General features: G+C 39.6%; 1 protein-coding gene across 2 annotated transcripts in view; it reads right to left on the bottom strand.

Moving 5' to 3' along the window:
- Window positions 1-26,708, bottom strand: part of ZDHHC7 (zDHHC palmitoyltransferase 7) — a 281,602-nt gene that overhangs the window by 9,137 nt on the left and 245,757 nt on the right. For both annotated transcript variants that reach the window (XM_086945852.1, XM_086945851.1), the window contains one exon: window positions 22,246-22,327. In XM_086945852.1, the coding sequence (XP_086801978.1) occupies window positions 22,246-22,327 (82 nt within the window). The remainder of the gene's footprint in view (window positions 1-22,245; window positions 22,328-26,708) is intronic.

Consider the following 26,708-nt stretch of genomic DNA (forward strand, 5'->3'; position numbering starts at 1 on the left):
ATCAGCGGAGTAAAACAGTAGCTGGTGATGACTGCTCGTTCAGCATCAAAGACTCCATGATAACAACATCATAGTATTCTACAAGTTTTGGTGAGGCCACAAATGAGGAGTCAAAACCACAGATCATACAATATTGTTATTTTAAGTTTGGATGATCATGATTACTTTAAAAAAAATTACTTTCTCCAATTGCTTACTAGATGCACAAAGCAAGGACTGAAAAATTACAATCAGGGTGATAAATCCAATGGAGGTATACAACGATTTGTAACGTGCTGATTAAATAGACGATACTTCAAATGTCTTATTTTGCTTGTGCTTACTTTCTTCAGGTTTAGTATCTGAACAACTGTAGCATTTTAGGAAGGTTAAAGACCCCTGGTTTGAAACTGTACAAAGTCGTTTGCTTGTATTTCACCGATCTTTGAAAATGGCAAAATAAGAAGCTTTTTCCTTCCCGTGAAAAACAAAGCGTTTTCTTCACTTTTCATGTGCACGCCTTGATCATGTTATCTTGTCGGGATACATCACTATCCGCCTCTGTGACTGGCAGAAAGATCAGTTGCACTTTCACTGCTGCAGGGCACAAGGTCGGCAGCAGTGCAGTTCTTCAATCACTGCCCCCCCCCCCCGCTCACTGACAATTTACGAGCAGAGAAAAAAATAAAGACTAGACAGCTAAAGGCCAAGAGGAAAGCCAGATGGCGCAGGCGTGAAGTGGCTGGTGTGAAAGAGCAGCAGGGAAGGGGACAGAGAGGAGACTGCGGGAGAGCGATGGCTAAAGGCCGAGAGGTAAGCCAGCTGCTTGAGGCAAGGAAAAGCCTCTGGTGGCACTTTTAAAAGGCAGTTTACTAAATTTCTCGCAGAGCGGCGCATGCTCTGGCTCAGCGAGACCTACAAATGAGATATGGAAGGCAAAAAGAACATACCATGAAGAAATATGGCCAAAGTTGCACTTCACCAGTAAAACCAACAACTTGAAAGCATTTTGGGGATTAATTAACAATCTTGAATATGGTAGTAGGAAAGTTAAGTGCCAATCTCTCTGAATCAGGCTGGGCATCCTCCATTAATAAACTGTACATGGCCTCTTCAATGAATGTTTCAGACATTAACATCAAACAATATATGGTAGCACCGCTGCTGAACATATGCAGTGGGATGAAGGAAAAAGAATATTATAATGAAGTCCAACCATCGGTAACTGAGTAATTACAAGAGGAATCAGTTAAAATGGCCTTAAGCATGATTTGATCAAATGGAAGGCAGGGCCCCAATGGGGTTCTCAACTCTGTTCTTAAAGCGAAAATCGATCTCTGGTCAGAGAAATGTTATCATCACTGTTTAACGACATGCTAAAATCCAAAACAGTTCCAGAATCATGGCAAGGAAGCATAATACAGCCATCTATAAAAGTAGCCCACCACATAATCTGGCTAATTATGGGCTAATTGTCCTAACAGACATCGAGGCGAAAATCTTTGCTACAAGTCTGCTTAAGAAGTTGGAAGAATGGGCTGCGACAAGAGCAATCATACCAATAGTCCACACTGGTTTTCGTAGGGCACAGATAAATGATCACAAACTTGCTGTCTCTGATCTTTTTGGAGGAGAGAGCAAAGCATAAAAAGCAAAAGTAATATATCTGTTTCGTAGACCTAAAGGCTGCTTTTGATTCCGTTCCCTGTAACTTATTTTGGGCAAACCTATCACCATGGGGTGTTCCTAAACAATTGTTAGACATTATATAGTTACCCTCTAATACGCGGGTCCAGGTCAAAGTGAGGGATGGCAGATGTACTACTCATTGCCTGAAAACCTACGGTTGGCTCATGTGTTTTAGTCCCATGTCTTTTTAACCTTTTAATGGCCGATCTACCATCTTATCTCGAATGTTAATGCTCATTCACCAAATTTTGCAGGACATAATATAAAATATTGACAGTACACAGATGAAAATATATTGCTTAGCCACACTGCTTTAGGCCTACAAAGATTGATACAATCATGTAATTACTATATTCTAGCCAATGGTCTACAAATGAATCCAAATAAAACTAAAAATCATGACAAAAGGATCAACTAAATCAGATATGAGAATATGGAATATTAATGGGTTGAAGATTGAAACAGTAAAACTCTATAAGTATCTGGGTATCACGTTTGATGACAGAATGTCTTTTAAACATCATTTTAACAATATAAAGGCTAAAGTCACCACACTTTATTTTGCTTTTAAAATGCTGGGAGATAAGCTGTTACGTCAAAGCCATGAGCATTTACTTAAGGTAATGGAGTCAAAGCTGATTCCCCCTCTAGGTTATGGGTCAGTAATTTTTCAAGATAAAGATTCCGAAATCCTTGATAATCTACAAATAAATGTTTTTGAATCAATTTTTAGGGTACTAAGAAACGCCGGGCATGCTAAAGTTAGATTGGAATATGGTTTGAAAACACAAAACGTAGTGAGACAATCTCCATTTTTTAAACGCTTATATTTGCTTTGATCCCTGCACTCTTGCAAATCATTGCTGGCAGGAAGTAATGAAACATGAGTATGCAAGTGATTGGAGATCTTATATAAAGGAGATCCTAAACCCTTTAGTCCCATCCCTTTAAACACACGGATAGAAATAAAACTGTATTTAGACCGATATTAAATTAATCAGCAAATTTCTTATCGACCATATTGGATAAGGAGGAGTTTGCAAATAAAAAGCATGAATGGTTGGTCATGAATTCATTTAATAAAATAGAGCCACAAGCATATTGTATTTCCTATTTAAAACCGTTTTTAAGGGATACATTTCTAATGCTAAGATTCGGTTAATACCCCACAAGGGACGGAATTCTTATATGGTTACAACATTGGCCAACAAATAGATGTAGATTATGTGGGTTTTATAATTAATCATTATTGCATATTGTATGCATTTGTCCCCGATTGCTTTAGAAGAGGAAAGCACTATTAAAATCCATCCTCAAGGAAAATGGGTGAGAACATGTCGGCAAGCAATTATAACTTGGCTTTCTGGGAACTCCGCTCTCTTATCAATCCAATTTGTAAAGTTCATTCTTATTGTAGAAAAAGGGTAAATTATGAGTGCCCCCCAGACATAAAGGATAGTAATGACAAGCAATTTGTCTGCACTGTTATTTTATTTTCCCAACGTCGTCGTGAGACCTGAGCATGGTGATATTGTTAATTGTAACCCCGTATACATTTATGTTGAAGATGTTATTAGGTTTCAGGAATGGAACCTCCATATTTGTTTTTTTTACCTTCCAGTAACCTAAAATAACTATCACTAATAGGCATTTGATTTACTTGATGTATTTTGACTTTTGTTAAATGTCAATTTCATTCCAATTGCACATAATACTGAAAAGAAGCAATTTGACTATTTCCCATGAAATACAATTCTAATAAAAATAGCACAGTTTGAGTGAAAAGCACAATGGCACTTTAACATAGAACATTTATAAAGTAATGTGGAAATTACAGTTTTTCCGGAAGTTTTTTTTTTACTAGTATATAGAGAATCATTATCTTAATAATGAAAGAAATATGGCATGAAATGTTAACAGTGGAATGAAATGCCATTCTAGTGTTGGACGTTTGTGTCATCAATGATTCGGTACTTTACGTTATCCCTAAATCATCTTAACACTAGTAATATTTTGTTCTGTATTTGATGATAAAGAAATTACCACTGCTCTTCTATGAACTTTTAATTTTATTCTTGTAACTTATTTAATGTATTTTATACATTCTTTGATTGTATTGATTTTTAATAATTGACAAAGATTTAATTAACTATATATATATATATATATATATATATATATATATATATATATATATATATATATATATATATGAGCACAAAGTTCCTCCTCTGTCTGCTCTGCGCTCGTGGTCACAGCCTCCACGCCAACAACAAAAAGGATACGGACCACCAAGTCAGCAAATGTTATTTATTTTAGCCACACAGAACCAAAATCAGCGACTCGTTTCGAGCACAAGTGCCCTTGTTCACACTGCAACAAAATGAACAATCACAAGCCTTTTATCAGTATGCTAACACTCTGTTACCACCCCCTGGTGGTAACCTTCCGTGTCACGTGAGTAACAACAGTGAAAAGAAACTTTTGCTGCAAATGTCAAATATAAACAGCACACATAGAGAGCAACAGTCACAGGTTAAATCCATATGATGAAAGTAATGACATATATATATATATATATATATATATATATGCAACAATGTATCCCAACTCCTGAACAAAGGATATGGACAAACTCCACGGCAAGATGTTCAGCAAATGTATTATTGTAGAGCGTGCAGAGTGACTGTCTACGCATTTCAGGTGCTCACAGCAGCCTTGATCACGGCAGTGAGCTCCATTTTTTAAAGAACTTATATAGTGGTATATCTAAGTGATAAACAAAAGGTGCAATGGACATAGAAAACATATCCAATTCCAAGTGTTCACATATATTGCCATAAATTCAGTTGAATACTTGCTGTCTTACAGGGAGGAATGTTACAATTTAAAACATCTCCATTGCAATGCAATTGTGGAATCTTGTTTAGTGGTGCTATAATCCATATTTGTGCAGCGTGTTGCTATTGATGGTTTAAATAATTCAATGTTTCAACCACAGTTGGTTAAAAAACTTCTCAATACCTCTGAGAAGGGGCCTGGGACATAAACATCCCAACCGCATAACGCTAAATTATCAAGAGAAATCATGGGCACGTGCCCCATGTATGCTATGTTGTATATCTATATCAAATAATATAAAGTGCACTAGTGTGAAATTAATCTAATCCAACAAAAGTATATATATATATGTCAGCTTAAGACAGGAAAACCCATCAGAGCTCATGCTTCATAGAATTATCTCAAAAAGGTAAGCGGATAGGGAATACGTGCCATCTCCTCACAGTGTAATATATACATCCTAAAATATAATAAAGAAGATAGCATAGAAAGAAAATTTGAAAGTAAAATCTGAAGTTAAGAAATTCATGATTCAACCTAACACACAGCGAGAATGAAAAATGGAAACCTCTATACCGAATGCCAATCAGTTCATAGAAAATGACCCCACATGTTGAGAGAAAGATGTAACATGTGCTCATATTGTTCTCTCATAGAAGGCAGGTGTGTAATTCTTTGTCTATAATTCAGACCCACAGGTTCCCTGCTGTCCAGTTCTAGAATAAACCAAGTTTGCGTAGTTCCTTCTCCCTGTCCCCTCCTCTTTTCTGTTTAGGTATTTGTGCCACACAGCTATATCTCATGGCTGTGGGATTACCTTGATGATTTTTTTCAAACTGGTGGGCAACGGGTTAACTGCGGTCTTTGTGCATGATGGCCCGGATATGCAGTAATATTCTTTTGTGTACCAGCAATGTGGTACTGCCCACATAGATTTTCTTGCAGGGACACAAAAGAAAATACTGTTGTACCCTGTACATAGAGACACAGGTAACCATGTAGTATTTCCAAGTCTTCTTTATTAGTTCCATGTCCAGTTAACATCAATCTCTATCCAGCCAGCTCTGGTCAAGTACCAGTCCCACCAGGAGCTGCCTGCCTATTGCTCAGCCCATCTCTGTCACCACTCATCCACTTAGGCACCCAGGCACTCCTTGCATTACAGTCACACCAACATTCCGTATCCAACTCACACTATGGCTGAGCAGCCAGGAGAACCTAGGCTGGTTTACATGTAAATGTAATACTGATGATATAACATTATCCCTTTTCTTTAAACAAAAATAACAATACAAAAGTAGAGAACTATTGTAGTGTAGTTCCTATTTTCCCTATAGGCCCTGCGCATTGGAATAACAAACAGCAGTTTGGACGTAGAAGTGCGGACTTCCAGGTCTCTACTGACTATGCTAAACTTAATCGGGTTTGTTACCAACTAGCTCAGAGGTCACTGGAAACTTTCTTGACTGAATAGGAAGTGATCAGCTTCCCTGGTACAGACAAGAAGGGATTCAGTTTTCCAACAATCGCATAAACAGGACAACTTTGCTCCTTAGAATAAGAGTCAATCTTTAGAGTCGTGTGAAACAATAGACAGTTATTTTACTCAGTCAGTTGTGCAGATTACTTTCACCAAGATGCAGAGAATAGAGAGACGGGCGTTTTCAATAAAAGGTATTATTTATTGAACAGTCTTTCTTTTCATGCAAGAGAAATGAATTGCCACAATTGCAAGACTAGTTATTATAAAAAGTGCGTACAGTAAAATGAGGATTGCGAAATAATACTGTAAAAGCATTGATATGGTTTCTTAGCCATACATGGTTTAAAATGAATAAAATATATACATTCATATATACATTTGACTAACGTACTCAACTGGTGCTTCTAACTACGCCTACCCCAGTGTACCTGACCTAAGCCTAATACGTGGGAGGGAGTAAGTAGCAGTTTTAGTTTAGTTGGTTTTGCCAAGGTTTGCTTCAAGAATTCTCTCTAAGGGTTTAGTCAACACCATACCTCTGGAATACAATGTTGGAGGTCTTGTATCTCCTTTCAGGACTCGATATCCCAGTCACTCGCAAGGGTGGGCTGGAAACGCCGGAGCTGGATTTTCTCGGCAGGAGAAAAGACAGCGTCTCTCTCAGCGTGTCGAGGAGGAGGAGGGGCAGCGTCTGTGGGCTGCTTGCATCTGCTGGGCTCTGCAAGGGACAGCTGTTCTGCTCCTGTGTTCACCACACCATCGCTATCATCGATGTCGCATTTGCTTAAGGCAACGTTGGTAATATTTATACTTGAAAGGTGCCTTGTTTGACGTAAGTTTTTGGACATAAGACGTCAATAAAGATGTCACTAGGAAGTGATCGTCCTTTCAGTGCTCATTAGAGTTCTATTACTAATCAAAAAATAGCAAGCAGGGCTTTCCCAGGTTGCTGAGTTTTATCTTGTTGAAGAACTCTGAGTGTAATCTAGGAATCTTAGATAGTGGCTTCTGCTGTGTCATGTACTGTAATGAGCTGCAGAGGCGAGTTTCAGAAATATGGCTGCAATATGGCTCTGATCGTTTATGCCATTATAGGGGCATGAATGGATTATAGCCGTATGGGGGCATAAGGTCACAGTATTGATCGGGGTCCTAGATTAGAACACGACACTATGCACAAGAAAGCTGTAATTTTAAGAACTCAGGGATGCAACATAAAGCAAAACATCACGAGAGTGAACAGTACAAATCAAGAAAAGATGGGCAAAATACAACATCAAAAATACGAACATCAATATCCCAGATCGCCCCTCATGAAAATGATCAAAACATTTTGCCACTCAAGCACCCAGGCATTCCACGCATCACAGTCACACCAACTTTCCGTATCCCACTCACAATCTGGCTGAGCAGCCAGGAGAACCTAGGCTGGTTTACATGTAAATGTAATACTGAGGATATAACACATACACAACATAGTCTGACTTGCATGTCAAATTGCCCTTTATTTTGATGACTTTGTTGAATGGTGTTGCTATGGAAGTACGATTCTCACTGCTCCTACATGCCTTACACTCAAAGCATTTTCTGAAGCCATCACATTTCATCAACCAGGTTTGGGGTCTAGTTTTTCTTTCAAAGTTACTTTTGACTAGGAAGTCTCTCATTGCCTTTGACTTCCAATAAGTGATCATAGGGTGTCTAGGAATTAGTGAACCTATGATTGGGTTTTTTCTCAGAAGGTGCCAATGTTGTGACATGTTCTAAAGCACCTTTTGGTGTTCCTGATTGTATGTGGTTATGAATCTTGGCATATCTGTTGTGTTCATTCTTTTCATGCTGGTTTTAGTAGGAACAAACAGTGCTTCCTCCCTGTTTATGCATCTAGTTCTTTTGCAGGCTGTTTTTAGGATGTTATCTGAATAACCTCTTTGCTTAACTTTCTTTTAACATTTCAGTTTCTGTAGCAGTATAGGATTCATGGCTGCTACAGATTCTTTTGGCACTTAATAATTCCCCAATGGGATGCTTCTGACAAGTGGTGCTGGGTGGAAACTATTGGTATGCAGTATAGTGTTACCAGCAGTGGGCTTTCTGAACACCGCAGTTTCTAAACGCTTGGGTTCAACCATAATACGGACATCCAGAAAGTCCACTGTGGTGGAGCTGATATTGGCGATGAATTTCAGATTTAAGTTGTTCACATTAAGCCCTCTCTGTGCCTTCCCACAACACAAAGAGGTTGTCGATATATCTTAGCCATAAAGCTGTATGCTGAGACGAAACAGGCTCCTGCTCCATCTGCCCATTTTTTTCAGTAGATAGCCCTGTGGCATATTATTAGACCTGTCAGATGTTCCAAGAAGTGTGATATACTTTAAGATGGTAGGCTTTGCATACTCAGACGTTTTCCTTTCCTTTGTATACAGGTCGTACAGAGCCCTTTTTACAAGGTTCTTATGGGTACAGTCAATAGTTACGGGTGATGAAAATAAATGCCCCATTCCAAACTTTACTGCTCTTATCCATGGTATATAGTTACCCCGTTCACATTTTAAACAATCTGTTATGATTTCGCGGGTTAAAGAAGCAGCAGGATTCCGCCATATTTTCAACCAAAACCAAGTGGGCCTTGATCTTATGAAGTCCTCCACATAGAGGAGATTCAATTCCCTATGGCAGATAAAAGTTGGAGCAGAAATCACCACCACCCCCCCCCCCCCCGAACCTTCCTACAAAATCTATTCTCCTCGGTCTATATGTTGGTGCAGTTTGAATAGCCCCACACCTCTGCACCATAGGTTCCTGTTGGTAAACATTGGGTTTTATAAATTTGTAACAGTGGTGCTATGACCTCGGCATATTTCGGTTGCCGGAGGCTGATAATGGAGTTAATAGCTTTACGCATTTTATTCCTCCCACTGGCAACGTGCGATTGCCAGCAGCCAGAGTCTGAAAACAATAGACCTAGATAAGGAAAAGTGTTTGTGCTTTTTAAAACATTATTACCTGAGATAATTTGAGAAATGTTGTGCTTTTTTGGCCCACATGACATTATAAAAGATTTACTAAAATTGGTGCAAAGACCAAGGTCAGCCATATATAAAACAAAACCTGATATTAAAGTGCGTAGGGCATTGGGTGTGCGGCCCATAAGGACCGCATCATCCGCATACAGAAGTACGGGAAGTGGCTTATTGTTAATATTCGGGACATCATTAGTCAATTTACATAAAGAGATACTCAATTCATTTATATACAAAATAAATAGGAGGGGGGCCAGGACACAACCTTGTCTGACCCCCCTGCCACTTAAGATGTCCCCCGAAACTTCCCCGTCATTGTTGATTCGGACGCGTGCTTTCAAGTCACTGAGTAAGTGAGCTAAAAAGTAAACAAGTGACTCGTCTAACCCATAATTTAGCAAGACAGACTAAAGGCGGGAGCGATTAACAAAATCAAAAGCTGAACTTAAATCCATAAACCCCAAATATAAAGGGGATTTTTTGGCGATAGTGTATTTGGCCAGCAATAAATTTTGATTTAAGCATTGCTCCACCGTCCCTACATTGCTTCTGAAGCCTAGCTGACATGGGTGTAAAATCATGTTTTCCTCAACCCAAGTTCGAATTTTGTTAAAAATTACCCTTCCTAAAATCTTCAAGGTGTTATGTATTAAAGATATGGGACGATAACAACCAGGATCTAATCTATCACAATTCTTGAAGATTGGCACAATTATACTATTTGACCAGGCTGCCGGGACTTATCAGATAAATTATTAAAAATATTACAGAGTAAAGGTGACCAGAAAGCGGGCTCTGATTTAATTTGGTCCATAGACAATCCATCGGGCCCGGGTGCTTTATTACTTGCACTTTGGGAAATAGCATCTTCCACCTCCGATATTGAGACATTCAGTGCATTGGGGTGGTTCTGTGTTGCTGTTGCTGTTACTGAGTCAGGTGCAGCATAAATACTAGAGAAATGGTCTACCACCTAACCCCTGGTATATTACAATTTATGGGGGTAATATTTGACCCAAACGATCTCATGTTCTTTACCCCACCCCAGAATCCAGCGGTATCTCTCAATGCAGCTGTGCATGCTAGGGATTCCCAATGATCTTTTAACAACTCTTCTGTTCGTGTTTTTACGGCGCGCTTATAACTTGACCCAAGTCTCCTCACCTGAGACTGATCCCGCGGTTCAGCCATAAGAGCAGCCCGTAAATCACGATTTGCCTTAGAACATGAAGTGTCGAACCATCTTGGGTTTTTGTTATTATTGTTTACTGGAGTGGGTTTAGAAATCTCCTCTTTTATAGCCCTACACAACCCAGTGAAAGCCTCGATGATATCATGTCCAGAGTTGTCACAGGATAGGCAGACAGACACTAGCGAAGGGTACTTTTTAATTATGCGGGCTAGGACCTCCTTATTATCTATCCCCTTCCAGACTACCCGAAGATTGTCTGTAGATGCCACCAGATTTTTGGCCCCCGGTTCTTTACGTTTACACGTTTTTTTTTTTAAACATTTTCAGAAGAATAGGAGAATCTGCTGGGAGTTTCTTTCTGTGATCGCCTCCACCATCTGAATCACCTCTTCCCAATAGATACAAACCTTTGGGGAGGTGCCCCACATGTATACCATGCCTCCCTCTCTACACAACCTCTCAAGTAGAGGTCAGAGACACCATTTTTCGCTTTCATTAGAGCTGGGGTGAGGTACCATCTAGTGAGGAGTTTGTATGCATTTTCCTATTTTTTTTACACACTGAGGACTTCACTGATTAAGTTCACACTGTTCCCCAAGTGTTGTCTGATATCTCTTTATACAGGTCCCTGCTCCAGGCTGTCGTACAGGAAGGGAGGTTGTTCACTGTGTGATTGATTGATTTCTGTGTACAGAAGGAAAGTCCCTTTTTTTGTTTTGTTATGAGAGAAAGTTGTAATCAACATCTTATATATTGGTCTATTGAGTGGTCCTCGCAGCCCCCTATCCTAGGTAACAACTGGGTCAATTTATATTTGTCATGTGGTTGGAGGTGGAATTGATCCATGCATGCTTCTCTGTCTACAAGTGTCCCTTCTTTGTAAAACATTTCCCACTGGTAATTGGTTTCTCTTAATTCAAGTATGAAAAGCCTGGGTCTAATTGGCCAAGTAAAAGGTGAGGGTTGTAATTAATTGGAGTCATGGGAGAAGGGAAGGAGATCTTCTTCCAATTTTGTGACATTGTCTACTTGCAGTCGAGATGTATGTGGTGGCATGGAGTAGAGTATTTTGTTTCGGTCTGTGTTTACGTGGCAGCCAAAGTATATGGCATAAAGGAATCTGGCATAGTGTTTTTCTACTTTAGCACTGAGAGTGGTATGGGAGGTTTAATGCTAGTCTAGCGCCTGCCACAGCTGAGCAGTTAGCATACAGCCAGCAATGTTAGTAGCCCCACAACCCCATCCTCAGGCTTCCTTAAAAGTGTGAGCCTGGACAAACTGGGGGATTTGTTGCTCCAAACAAAGTAAGAATTTTATTTTGGATAGGTTTGAGTAATGGAGGTGTACACCCACGTGGAGGTGGCTGAAGAACTTATAGTAGTCTGAGAAGAAAGTTCATCTTGTTGCTGGCAACACATTCCAGTCAGGAAATCTCCAGCTCACCCCATCTTTATAGGTCTTTGAACAGGACATTTAACAACTGTGGGATGTTAGCCTCATAGATACATTCTGTATCCAGCACTAGGGTGATTCCTAGATATTGCAGTGTGCGGTCATCCCAACAATAGCCCAAATTGGCCTAGAGAGTCCCTTGGGATCGGAGACTCCCAACGCAGATGATTTAGCATAATTCACCTTAAATTCAGAGACCAAATCAAACAGTTTGATTTCCAGAAGCAAGGCTGGAATCAATGTAACCGGTTCGGTTATAAAGTAAAGCATATAGTCAGCAATCAGAGCCAATTTGTATTGCTTCAGGTCCAAGACGGATGCCCCAGATTTTGGGTTTCGGATTTATTTTTGTACCAAGGGTTCCATTGTGAAGGCAAAAATTTGAGGGGCAGGAACACCCAGTCGTGTTCCCCTTGCTAGAGTCAATTTATCAGATAATGCACCATTGAACTTTAAGTTAGACGAGGGGTGGACAAAGTTTGTCATAATATATTTGAGAATGTTAGGGCCCACACCCCTCTTGGCAAGAATTTTTTTATGAACTTTCAATCTACATTATTGAAGCCTTCTCAGCGTCTAGCGAGAGAAGGGCCATTTGTGTGCTGTGCATTTCTGTACATTGATCAGGTTATATGCAATGTTATCCGCCACTTGTCTGTGTTTGATAAAACCCCATTGTTCCACTGATACTATTAGGGGTCAGGTTCTCGTAAATACTCAAAGTTTAGCAGGGCGATCAGTCAGTAAGAGAAGTAGGAAGTGGGGTTTTCTACGGTTTTAGTAGTAAGATTATTGTAAATTCGGTCATCGTTGACCTAAGCTCTCTGGTTTGGAGAAAAGAATTGTAAAGCTTTGTAAGTGGAAGGGGCCAATATGTTTATGTATCCTTTATAGAAGGATGGAGATAGTTCATTGGGGCCCTGCTCCTTGCTGGGCATCTACCTTTGTCTGAAGTTATTGGACCATCAATCAACAAGAAGTTGAGCTCTCTCGTGTTGGGGAAGACAAAGGACTCTAAATAACAGTCTTAGCTCATCTTATCCAGTGATTGGGTGATACATAATTTGACGTAGTGGCAGTGAAATGCCTTCAGTATGTCAGAGTCCTGCCTCTTCTGTAATTTTCGAAATAGTATTTCTGGTTTGGTGTTTGAGTAAGCTAATAACTGAATCTGCCTAATTACATTTCTCAGAATATTTCACATTTATATAGAGAATTTTCTTTGCCATCTCCTTCATCAGGAGTTGCTCTAGCACACCCATCGCAGTCTGTAAATTTGGGTATGTTTTCTGAGAGCCGCCATGTTGATGGCGTAGGTTGAGCTCTTGTATTCAGCTTGCTAATTCCACTTTTTGGGGGGCTGATATAAAAGTAAATTGAGCCATATGAGAAATGAGGTCTCACCTAATGACTGGCTTGGCTGCGTCCCATATTATATTCCTCTCCACCTACCCACTGCCATTTTCCATAAAATAATTTTCTATGGTCTCTTTAATAGAGTTTAGCAATGTTACTGGTTATAGAGGAAGCATTAAATCTAAATGCATTATGATTGCAGAGTGGTCTGACAAGATCTTAGTACTTATGCTAGTATCAAAGATTTGGGGTGCCAATCCACTGTCTACAAGAGTGGTGGCATGCATAGTATTTTGCGAAACTCGGATGAAACTACCCTGTTTGGTGACCCAGCCTCACGTGTATACATTTGCCTTTTAAAGCTGGTCTCACCTAAAACAGATGTTTGCTCCACAGGCTTAGGGGAGCCTCTCACTTTCACAAATCTGTAGTTATGATCAGTTTGACAATGACATCCAGAAAAAAACACATAATAAGCGTTTCAAGGCAGTGTATGTTACTTCTTTTTTCATGTACATTCCAAACCTGAAATAATGACCACAGAAAAACTACTGAGCCTCTTGTAATGGCATCAAAAAGTAGCTGGCAAAGGATACAAAAATTCTGTACTGTCAAATACATTAAAAGCTACAGGTCTGGGGTCTGTCCACGAGTTGGAGGAGGTCTGGATGAAAATTTCAGATAACACAACTGTAACTGATAAAAAGTTAAGAATTACACCTTAACTGACCCTGAAAGGCACAGTCGACACTCATACTCCTGGTCACAAAAAAGACCCCAAATTGGAATGGAGGCTGTATTGCTTGATGTTCAACATCAACAAGTGGGGGGGATGGGGTGATGAGATCAGGGCGAAACTGTTGCACTCTTCTATTATCCTTTTCCCCAGTTTTATGCTTTTTGTATTGTATGAAAGAGTATCCAAAGAAGGCATGGTAAATTAATTAATGAGAAACATTTTTCCCTCTGAATGGTGTCATTTTCCTTGACGGGCTTCGATACGTTTGACCTATCTGGGATAGCTAATTGAGATACAGGCAACACCAAGACAGCCCTTTTGTGAGTTGGACTCTCTATCCCATGACAGGATTATAACTCTGAATTTAACATTTCTAGGGTATGTTACTAGGAGATCCCGATCAACCACCAAAATTATCCAAACCTATGAAGTTGAGGAGGCACAAGCTCAACATACATAGTAATGTAGTGTATAATAAGAAATCAGCACCCATCCAGAAAGTATTGTCTTTATAGTCTCAAATGTCCATAGTACATATACAAATGCACAGTCTTGTAAAAAAAAGGGATCCAAATTCTTGCAGACTTTCTTGTTCAAGTTCTTTATTATAGTATTTCAGCACAAGAAAAATCCAAGAACACAAAAGGATTTACTTCTTAGCCAGCCAACGCGTTTCGTCTCTTACAATGAGACTTCTTCTGGGCTAAGGATAAAACATATCATAATTAGACACCATACACCATTTACATATACAATTGAGTTAAGAATAAAAATCTACAAAAAACCACCTAAAATTGTGTTGTCTCCATTTGATTTACCCAAGTTGGCCAATGAATTAAATTCAAAAGAAATTTTAAAGGAAATTTTATGCAGAAAAGGAGAGCGGATTGATTGGACAAACAGAACAGAAGGAAGCAATGTTCTTTTGAGAGAACCCTACTTATTCCACTATAGTGCTCACAACCTTTTTTTGTCTGTATGCAAGGTTTACAAAAAAATGATTAAGTTACAATACAAAACAAAATTACACAACAGAAAAAACAACAAAAACCTGGACCCGTAGCATACCTTCAACGGGAAATGGTAATCATACATCACTACATCATGGTAAGTTTCTCAAAAACAGGATATTAAGGTAATTTTCTAGAAAGTGCAAAACAGAAACAATTTCCACTTTAGATTATATAACAGAAAAAGGAGAAATCAAGCACGAAGTCATGACATTTGAGTAACAATCTAGTTCTAGAAAGGTTGTCCATTGTTACCTATTGCAAAGCTTTGGAGTGTCTGATAGTTTGTGAGCATAAAATATCTCCCTGGATTCAAGGCATACTCTTATTAATTTATTAACTGATTCTCCTCAAACGGTACACTGTTATCTAAGTAATCACCTAGTCTTGTAACCAAAAAACTATTAATAGCCATGAGTGAAGCCCAGGATGTTTTTAAGATGATATGGGACAGTGTAGTGTCCCTTATGACTGTATTGCTGTTATACCTAAAAAACATCTCTTACATTAGATGAAATCCTGCATAATATATTACATCAGACTATGTGATTACCTCTTTGTTTTGACGAGCAGTGTTCAAGAGGACAGAACCCATACAACGTCAGGATTCCCTGTCTGTTAGATAGCTGTATTGCTCACACTGAAAATAAATGCCATATTAACATCAGTATCATAATATTACTCATTAAATTAAGATGGAAAGTTTTTAGATCATATAGTCACTAAACACATTTAGAATTCGAAAACTACCTGTTTTTGCTGTGCTTACTCTTAGTAGTCTGGGCATGATTCATAGAAAGAAACAGAAAGGAAAGAATGTAATTATAAGTATATATACTATACTAGTTATTAAACAATTCTGATTTAGATCATCTATAGAAACTCACAAATTCACAGATTCAGGCCTTCAAAGTTAATCATGACATCCTTTCTTTACAATACTAGAGTCACAGGCTGGTTACGCTTAAATCTGGTATCTTATATGAAATTCCCTACCAAAACACAACCCTCAATGCATAATATGCAACCCATACTCTAAGTACCGACATTGAACATGATTTTATCATTCTCCTTAAAAAAATGTATTCAGTATGTCAATTCAAAGTTATCTCAACAAGATGCTGTTGGAGAATAAGAGAAATTGGGAAAGCTGCTATCTGGTCCATTAACTATATACAACAAGTATAGATTTATAAAATAGCACAGAATTTATAAAGTGAGGGTGAATCCTGAAGGAGGTTTAATCAAAAGGGATCTAAGCAAAGATTGACTTTAAGTAAAGTCAGCCAACCTTGTTAACAAAGTTAAAAAGTAAGTAACCCAACTATCTACACTCACTTGGGTTACTTACTTTTTAACTTTGTTAACAAGGTTGGCTGACTTTACTTAAAGTCAATCTTTGCTTAGATCCCTTTTGATTAAACCTCCTTCAGGATTCACCCCACTTTATAAATTCTGTATATGTAAGAGATGTTTTTAGGTATAACAGCAATACAGTCATAAGGGACACTACAATGTCCCATATCATCTTAAAAACATCCTGGGCTTCACTCATGGCTATTAATAGTTTTTTGGTTACAAGACTAGGTGATTACTTAGATACAGTGTACCGTTTGAGGAGAATCAGTTAATAAATTGATAAGAGTATGCCTTGAATCCAGGGAGATATGTTATGCTCACAAACTATCAGACACTCCAAAGCTTTGCAATAGGTAACAATGGACAACCTTTCTAGAACTAGATTGTTACTCAAATGTCATGACTTCGTGCTTGATTTCTCCTTTTTCTGTTATATATTCTAAAGTGGAAATTGTTTCTGTTTTGCACTTTCTAGAAAATTACCTTAATATTCTGTTTTTGAGAAACTTACCATGATGTATTGATGTATGATTACCATTTCTTGTTGAAGGTATGCTACGGGTCCAGGTTTTTGTTGTTTTTTCTGTTGTGTAATTTTGTTTTGTATTGTAACTTTATCAGTTTTTTGTAAACCTTGTATACAGACAAAAAAAAGGTTGTGAGCACTATAGTGGAATAAGTAGGGTTCTCTCAAAAGAACAGTGCTTCCTTCTGTTCTGTTTGTCCAATCAATCCTATCTCCTTTTCTGCATAAAATGTCCTTTAAAATTTCTTTTTAATTTAATTCATTGGCCAACTTGGGTAAATCAAATGGAGACAACACAATTTTAGGTGGTTTTTGTAGATTTTTATTCTTAACTCAATTGTATATGTAAATGGTATATGGTGTCTAATTATGATATGTTTTATCCTTAGCCCTGAAGAAGTCTCATTGTAAGAGACGAAATGCGTTGGCTGGCTAAGAAGTAAATCCTTTTGTGTTCTTGGATTTTTCTTGTGCTGAAATACTATAATAAAGAACTTGAACAAGAAAGTCTGCAAGAATTTGGATCCCTTTTTTTTACAAGACTGTGCATTTGTATATGTACTATGGACATTTGAGACTATAAAGACAATACTTTCTGGATGGGTGCTGATTTCTTATTATACATTACAATTTTGGGCTTTGCCCTTGACGGAACAAACGGGGTTGTGTTCCTTGGAATCACAAGCACCATCAATTTGAAATACAAGCCACAGGTGAAAGCAGGTGCTATTTGTTTTACCTCAACCCTTGGTGTCCTTTTGTATAAATACATAGTAATGTATTAAACTTATCAGGTTTGAGCAGGTTGTACAGTACCGATTGAGTTCAGGTCTTTTGAACAGATGTATTCTGACTAAGATGCTTAGTTGCTTGAGCATGGAGTTATTACCTCCTGAATAAACAGCTGAATACCCAAGAGGGGAGAGGCAACCATCACATCAGTACCAATAAGAAATGCAAAAACAAGTTTCACACCTGGCCCTAAATCCCAGAAGGAATGGATTGGACCCTAAGTCCATGGTCTCTTGAAGCACTGCTTCTACTTTTGATATGAACAGAATACTGGTCGTTGGTGACCTTAGCTGAATTCCCTTGCAGAATAAATGGGAACCGATCAGGTAAAACTTTTTAAAGCAGGATATGTAGGATTTGTGAGGTTCAATTGCTGAGACAGAAAGTCCTATTCTGAAGCCCATATTTAGTAGTAAATGGAGAAGGCAACTTTTTTAGACCAATTAACATGAAAAAGCTGCGCCTTCAGTAAGGTAAGGCAGCATAAGCAGAGTAAACACCTCAGAACAGGTCAAGCGTTAAGAGAAGCTCTTCCATTGGTATTGGTGGTAGGAGGAAAACATGATCTTGGCTGGGATGGTTGAGGCAGAACGGCAATAGGATGATCCTGCATGTTAGGGGAGCATTTTGCGCTGATGCCACTTTCTACATTTAAAGAGCATCTATTGCATTTTCTTTTACCAGTCCGACCTGACATGTAGACATTGCTAAATATGGAGGGAGAGCAAGACGAGAAAGGATGCTACAGTCTTTTATTCACTCACCACAGAATTTTAGCTGACAATACTACCACTCCTCATCTGTCTCTTGTAGTATTCTCCATCAATACCAACTAATCTACCAACCGACCCCAGTATATGTTGGGAAATGTTGTATTTTCACCCTGGCCCGTCATACATATATATGCTGAAACTAGATGTCTAACTTTATTGAGGGAGACTGATTGGTGCAATAGTAATTCAAATCAAATAATGAATGGGGGAAGTCAAATAGAAGTAATTGGCCATCAGCTGGCTCATTCTGTCCAGGTTAGAGGTGTTCAAATGAAGAATATGCCAATGTGTACGCACAAAAAACATTTGTTTCTCTACAATGAGCTGCATCAATACTTGGGTATTGATCTGAAAACTCTCATTAGCTATTATGATGTTGGGCAACAATTCATTACTTTGAGGTAAGCCTTCTAAAGGTAAAGTATGCTTGTTTAAAGACGGCAACGAGCACAACAAATGTTTTGAATTACAAAATAGTTTTGGCTCAAACTCTCCTCCTTTATGCTTTGCTAGACACAGCATGTTACTAAGTGGCAGCAGTTGTATGTCAATCTTATAAGTTTCCCAAAGGTAACAACAGTAGTACATCTGCTTCTTTTGGGATTTCAATAACCAAAACTCAAATGTTTTAAAATGTGGAAGATTTACCCGTGTTTAGTTGTGACCAATTATGGAGATAGGTACAACAGGGAGAGTATGGCAATAATTACGATAGAAGGGGTAAGAACGTGACAGCCAGAAGAAAAAGTGTTCCTAATTAAAGAAAGGCAAAATAAAAACATAATAAACCTAACAGGCGAAAGCTAACTGGTATTCCTAGCTTTCAAGAACATGTTTTATCCTCTCTCATTAACACAACTGACAACCGATTAATCGAATTGTATTTTACAACGAGCAAAAGAGAAGTTCTGAGTTAAGTTTACAGAAGATAGGATGGAAACATTAATTCAGTTTTATTGCAATTGCGGTTCACTCTAATTGCATGTTGCTGTATGTGAAATGAAAATGGACCAATGGTATAAATAAAAAATAAGTAACATTTCTGGGGGAAAACATTCGGACAGCGAACTGACAAAGCAAGAAGAATTTCTAAATACAGTTGGCACAAAAACTGGCAGCTAGAGCATTAATCACAGAAATACAGATAGAAAAACAAACATTGGCAAAGCCAATAGTTCTGGTCTTATTATGCTGGTAAAATGTTTACGTGTCATTTCTTTTTTCACATTTATTGTACACATGACAAAAAAAAAGAAAGCAGACCTCAACGTAAACGTGGGCACCATACTCTTGCAATAAAAAATGTATATGTGAAAAAAATACGGCTGTGATTTATTTTGTATTATTATTTAAGTTGTGCCATGCATTTTACCACTGCACTTTTTGAAGACAAGAAAAAATAATTTTCCAACTAAGCATTAATTTTACTGCCTGCTACAATATTACATAAAACTATTTACAAAAAAAGCTGCTTTAAAAACGAGACAAAAAAAGAATTGCCACCTAATCGAGCACCTGAAGAGCAGGCAAAATAAATTCCTGTTTATTTTGAAGAGAAATATATCAAAATAAACTTAAAGAAAACACTTTGATTCTCCATTGCCACATGCTGGGACCGATGGAAGTAAATTGTATTTCAAACAACGGAGCATAGTGACCAAAAGCCCATCTTGTGGGTTATTTATTAATACTTGTCTCGTGAGCCACATAAAGCGGTCTCAAAGGCCAGAAATTACAAGAGTCCAATGGATGACCAAAAGTCCTTCATTGTACGCACATTACGTATGATTTTTTGGATATCTTTATTCTGACTAAACGGGTGAAGCATTCTTGAAAGCCAGACCTAAATGCACATTGTTCCAGTCCATGCAGAAATTTCGGGCAATGTTTGACAATCCTAAATTACGTTTAAAATACACAGAAAGACATAAGAATAACTGAATGGATTTAAAGTATAGACATTTCTCTACCAACTGAAATAAGCAAAGGCAGAAAATGCGCGTGCCAATACCAGAAATGAATCCGTCTCTCGTTGACTTTTTCCGACCTTTCAGTCTCGAACAACCGAGAAAACCAAGAATGAACTCCCCTCCCATTCGCATCTTCAATGCTAAGCCGGTTCTTCAAACTATCACTCACCATTTCATTGTGCTGAACAAGCAGAATGCAACGCACAGAAATGAGTAGGCATCTTCCTTCCCGTTTCTATCAAGTCAGCATGTTCTTTATGAACACCGAACAGCACAGTTAGAGTTAAGGAAACACGTTTGCTTTCCCCGTTTCCTGCTTCCTTACAAACGAGTTTTTTCCAACCATAAACTATCAAATTGAATTTGAGTTCTCTTCTCATTCAGCTGTACTATAATTACCAGAGGAAATGGACCCATGTGGTCTACGTAGTTATCAAGCAAAAATATGTGCTAACCTAAATAAGACAAACATATCTGTAGCACATTTTGCTTTTTAGTTTGCAAGGTTTCTAATCTCTTTACAACAACTAATAACATTAACTTTTTGACAAAGGACTTGGGATCTACAACTGCATAAAAGCTGTTCCACATCAACCTAAGGTTAAACCTTGATCACCAATAGTTTCTGTATAATTATATATTAATTTTTATTATGTCAAAAAATATTGCCTTCGCAAACTGCTTCCTTAATTTCAGCTCTAAATTGAATTGTGATAAAAAGAATAGCTCAATGAACTTGTAAATACATTTACACTCAGCTCTTCACGGGGAAAATGGGATGCCCACACTCAATATTTGTAATGCCAAAGTTATAATCTTGGGCCCCTCAGTTCTAGTTCTCTTGATCACTAACCTCATAAATGCATCACTCAACTCTGGTGAAATTCGTCAAACACTGAAAGATGCACTAATAACCTTGCTCCTCAAACAAATCAAATGAGAATGTAGCGGTCATGTCAAACTACGGTACCACTGCTTGTCTCCAAAATACCGTAAGCACCGTGCAATCAGTGGTGACGTTTCACCTCTCCTCAAATCTTGAAACTAAGGCAGAGAAACTCTGCCCCTTAAAATCCCGAAGAGATAATCACTACAAGGAACAAAAGTCAAGCCTGAGCCTTGTTACTATCAGACCTCTTCGCCACTTTTAGCACCGTTAATCATCGTACACAAAAAGCCTATTTATCAGACCCCCTCAAGAACCTGATCGACAAATTGCAAAGAATTCACAACCACACTTCAGGATTTATCTTTTGCTTCAATTGCAAAGACCATATTAGCGCTGTCTGGAAATCACTACATTTGGTAACTATCAAAAGGGAATCACAATTTAAAATGCTGCGTGTTGTTCAAATATTTGTGCATGGTTGAGCAACTGGTTAACTATCCAAACTTTTTCTTCCTACAATACGAGATCCTCCTCTGCAAACCTGCTGATGAACCATCCTCCAGGTTAATAAAGGTTTTGCAAAGACCACCTCAGGCACTGTGATCAGAAAAGGACTTCCTAATGTTTATCATAAGTCTAATGACTCTCCTATTCCTGTCCGCCTACAGCCAAACCTATTCTCAGCTGGTCCTCTTACTGATCCATCAATCAATTACTTCTTCAGTCTATCTATACCCCCACCCAAGACTTTTTGTTAATTGCTCAATCATTACTGTAAAGGTTTTTAAGTCTTTGAATAATTCATAGTATTCCCTTTGCGGGATTCAATTCTGGTTTGTTTTGTTTACATTTATCCCACTTTAGTGTTGCCACTTTTTCAACCTGCATCCAGCAATACGAGCATACCTGTAGTTTGAGCGTTCTACAAAAACTCCAAATCGATGAATAACTCTTAACCCCCATTTTATTTTTACTATGGAAGATGTCATACTTCGATAACAACCTGGGAATATAGCCTCTGTATTCAGATATGCGGATACTCAGACCTTCATCGTTGAGACGAAGGAAAAAATAAAAACACATTGCATTTCAATGCACGTTAAAACTGTTCTTGTGAAATAGGTTTTTAAACCTATAAGGATTATTTAAAAAGGTTAATATTCACTCACCAGTCCATTGTCCTCGGACACAGGAAAAAAACTGAAACCCACAGAGAATGAGGGAATGGGCAGAAATCAGAGCTATATACATCTGAAATAAAAGAAACTCTAGTTCAGCGAAATGTTATTCAAACTACGTAGACAAGCTGGATAGAAAGGATGTGTAACATTTAACTCTTGATACTTAGATTCATTAAATACATCAGTAAAGAAGAGGAAAAGTAACTGCACCTGCTTCAAAATTAGAAGGATGATTTCATGAAATATTTTTAGCATATCCTAACAGAACAAGTTACTTACCTTCACTCGTTCTTTGGGATACTCTCTATAACCGTTGTTTCCTCACCAGACAGGATCCGGACGTTTTACTAGTCAGAGCTTGTATGTGCCAACTTGTTCCACATCAAAGTGATGGACCAGAGTAGTATATAAGCACAAACCCAGTGCACCGATGTTAGTTTCTTGCTCAAATCTTTCAGCATCGTTATATGCATAGCACCAAAAAGCTATCTAAGAGGTATCAGTGTGCAAATGTCTAATTTGGACCATTTTAGTGGACAAAAGAAGACCATTGTTATCATTCACCATCGCCTTCATGCCACGGTTGACAAGGTTGTCCAATTACCTAAAGTTCCTTGGAGCCGACTTCAGATAGTGATCACCCAGATCGGACTTACCCATGTATTTTGTCATTGGAAATATTTCACTTTTGGACCACTTCATCCAATAATTGGAGAAGAGAGAGAATTCATCAATAAGTGCCATGATGGTGGCGATGGAAGACTAGGGTTCACAAACAGTTAATAGAATGTCGTCCATATGTAATACTTTTTGTTAGCCTGTGGGAGTCACTATCCCCTCCACATCACTGGACTGTCTGATCTTGGCAGCCAAGGGTTTAAGCGCCAATATAAACAATAGTAGGGAAAGTGGTCTTGCCTGCCTGGTCCCCCTCTTAATTGGGAAGGTCTTGTACAGAATTCCGTTACAGTTTATCTGAGCTATGAGATTTCAGTACTGCCATAGGATTATATGGACAGAAGTTTTTCCCATAACAGCTCTTTTTAGGTTCCAAACCAAATAATCCCAATCAAATTATTTTTTGGAATCCACTAACAGGGACACACTTCTCCACATCATTTCTAACCTGCCTAATGAGAAGCCAAAGTGTTTTTTGAGTATTATCTCCAAAAAGCTACCAGGAACAAACACTACCTCTATTGTGCATGGGTCTAGCAATTAGCGAGATGAGCCTCTTAAGAAATAACTTGGCAAGAATGTTGACATCCATGTTCTATAAGGTCATTTTGGTGTAGCTAGACACTGTGAAGGGTCCTTGCCAGGGTTGGATAGGAGATTATAGTGTTGTTAAATACCACACACACAGGCAGCCCAAACACTCAGCTACTTTAAAAGCCCTTAAGAACAAGGTTGCCAGCCCCATCTTATTAATCTTTTAAAATTCAATAGGAAAGCAGTCTTCTCCTAGAAAAGATGTATACTGCCTGAATGTGTGATATGTAAATCTGTTAATGCACAGCACTGATGTTCTGTGGAGGGGGCGATGGACTTTGAGTTGTTTCCAACCCAGTTTTCCTATGGTCTCCGCATCCCTTCCCCCCCCCAACCCCCCTAAGCCCTCCCTAACAGCCTCAAAAACTTGACTCAGCTGACTCACTAAGTTATTTTTTCTCCTTTTGTTCATGCTGTACTGCTTCGCCATTGTTGTTGCTAATGTACAGCAGTGATTCTTAACCTGTGGTATGGGGACCACTTTGGGTCTCCTAAGCCTACTCAGAAGCTCCAAGGCTGCTTAGAAAATTAAATAATATTCGCACATAAATAAAGTATGCTTAACCGCATCGCTGCGGCGGCTTTTCCCGCTGTGCGCGGCAAATTCAAAATTACCGCGTTACGTGACGAGCTGGCCTTGTCATCCGCGCAGGACAGGTAAGCGCGATGACGAGCCCAGCTCGTCAATAGCCTCGAAGGGGTTAAATAAAGAAGTAAATTGTAAAATTGAAAATCTTAAAACTTCTGTAAATGTTAAAGAATTCGAAATTGGAGACTAAAAATTAAATTAGTATCCTTGGATTGATTAGTGGGAGAACTGCAAGTGAATCAAATAGAATAAAGTGTAGATGTTGAGTGGTCTCAATGGAATTTAGAAAAACTCCATCCTTCCAATAAAAATAAAAATGTTTCTTTTAAAACAGTTTTGTGAATTAATCCAAATATGGATGTGTTTGCCGAGTGCTTGTTTCTGTATTTTTTGTGTATTGTTTTGCAGCTCAAATCAGCAAAAAAGCTTACGTTGGGATCCACAGCTTCCAGTAATGTCTTAGTTGTGGTCCCTGGATTCAAATAATGATTCAGTAGTGGTCCCTGGTTTCCAATAAAGATTGAGTGGGGGTCCACAGAAGTCAAAAGGTTAAGAACCACTGCTGTACAGGATGAAAAAAGACTTTGGCAGAGCCTATAAGTTTCAAAGGTGCGACCTACTGGATTTGTCAATGCTTGTGTTGCCTCCAAACATATGGAAACATCTGTCTCTAGAGTTGCAGGTGGAATCCTCTCCTTACATATTCAGAACTCAACTATATAATTCATATTTTCCTTCTAAATTCTCTTGTTTATACCAATTTAGTTCTCAGCAACTAAAGTCTTTGTTTTTGAATACACTTCAAAAACATCTTGCCCCAAAAAAAAGACTGCATTTAAATACGAAACTATTGATTAATATTTTAGCACAGAAGTGTCTTTTGGAATAAGCAGTGGAGAAAGAATGGTGTAAGGAAAGCACCGAGGAGGAAGACTGATTACATGTGCCTGCCTCTCGAGATGCCCAAGAGACATTCGGATTTCAATATCACATTAATATTGGGATTCAGGTTGATTTGGTGACTAGAAAATTCTGTGATAAAGAAGGTCGATGATCAATGGTAAAAAGATCCTCAGTAAACCAGTACAGACCTCGAAAAATCTGTTCGCCCACTCGCAATGGGAAGTCAGATTTTATCAGGTCTCCTACTTCCACAACAAGATCGCGGACATACACAACAGCTTCAGCACTCAACCGACGCACGCCACGACCGCACCAACGCCCCCCACCACCACCCTCCGCGCCTAGACTCCGATCAGCACCGAAGACACCGTCCGCATGATTAACTCCATCCACTCCGGATCTCCGACCGACCCCTGCCCTCACCACGTCTTCAACAAGGCCGACGCTGTCATCGCACCCCACCTGCGGGACATCATCAACACCTCCTTCGACACCGCCACCTTCCCGGAGATCTGGAAGCACGCCGAACTCAGCGCTCTACTAAAGAAACCAACAGCGGACCCCACCGAACTCAAGAATTACCGCCCCATCTCGCTCCTCCCGTTTCCAGCCAAAGTCATCGAGAAGACCGCCAACAAACAGCTGGCCGCCTTCCTCGAGACGAATGGATCCCTCGACCCCTCACAGTCTGGCTTCCGAGCCAACCACAGCACCGAGACCGCCCTCATCGCTGCCACCGATGACATCCGAGCCCTGATGGACAAAGGAGAAACAGCGGCCCTCATCCTCCTGGACCTCTCCGCGGCATTCGACACTGTCTGCCACCGCACCCTAGTGCAGCGCCTCAGCAACGTCGGAATCCAGGAGAAGGCACTGGAATGGATCATCTCCTTCCTCGATGGAAGAACACAGAGAGTCCGTCTACCACTGTACAAGTCAGAGGCCACCGAAGTCATCTGAGGCGTCCCTCAAGGATCCTCGCTGAGCCCCACCCTCTTCAACGTCTACATGAGCCCCCTTGCAGCCATCGCACGCCAACACAACCTCAACATCATCTCCTACGCCGACGACACCCAGCTGATCCTCTCCCTGACCAACGACCCCGCCGCCGCCAGAGCCAACCTTCACGAAGGGATGAAAGACATAGCCGAGTGGATGACGACCAGCCGCCTGAAACTGAACTCAGACAAGACGGAAGTCCTCATCCTGGGCTCCTCGCCCTCCGCCTGGGACGACTCCTGGTGGCCCCCCGCCCTGGGCACCGAACCCAAACCGACAGACCACGCACGCAACCTGGGCTTCATCCTGGACTCCTCCCTCTCTATGACCAGACAAGTCAACGCCGTCTCCTCGTCGTGCTTCAACATCCTGCGCATGCTACGGAAGATCTTCGGGTGGATCCCCACCGAGACCAGGAAGACGGTCACCCAGGCCCTCGTCACCAGCCGACTGGACTACGGCAACGCCCTCTACGCCGGAACCACCGCCAAGCTCCAGAAGAGACTCCAGCGGATCCAGAACACCTCAGCCAGACTAATCCTCGACATCCCACAACACAGCCACATCTCCGGACATCTGAGAGACCTGCATTGGCTCCCCGTCAACAAAAGAATCACCTTCCGTCTCCTCACCCACGCACACAAAGCCCTACACGACCAAGGCCCGAGCTACCTCAACAACCGCATCA

The sequence above is a fragment of the Lissotriton vulgaris genome, chromosome 12 (genome assembly GCF_964263255.1).
Source record: "Lissotriton vulgaris chromosome 12, aLisVul1.2, whole genome shotgun sequence".
NCBI lineage: Eukaryota > Metazoa > Chordata > Amphibia > Caudata > Salamandridae > Lissotriton > Lissotriton vulgaris.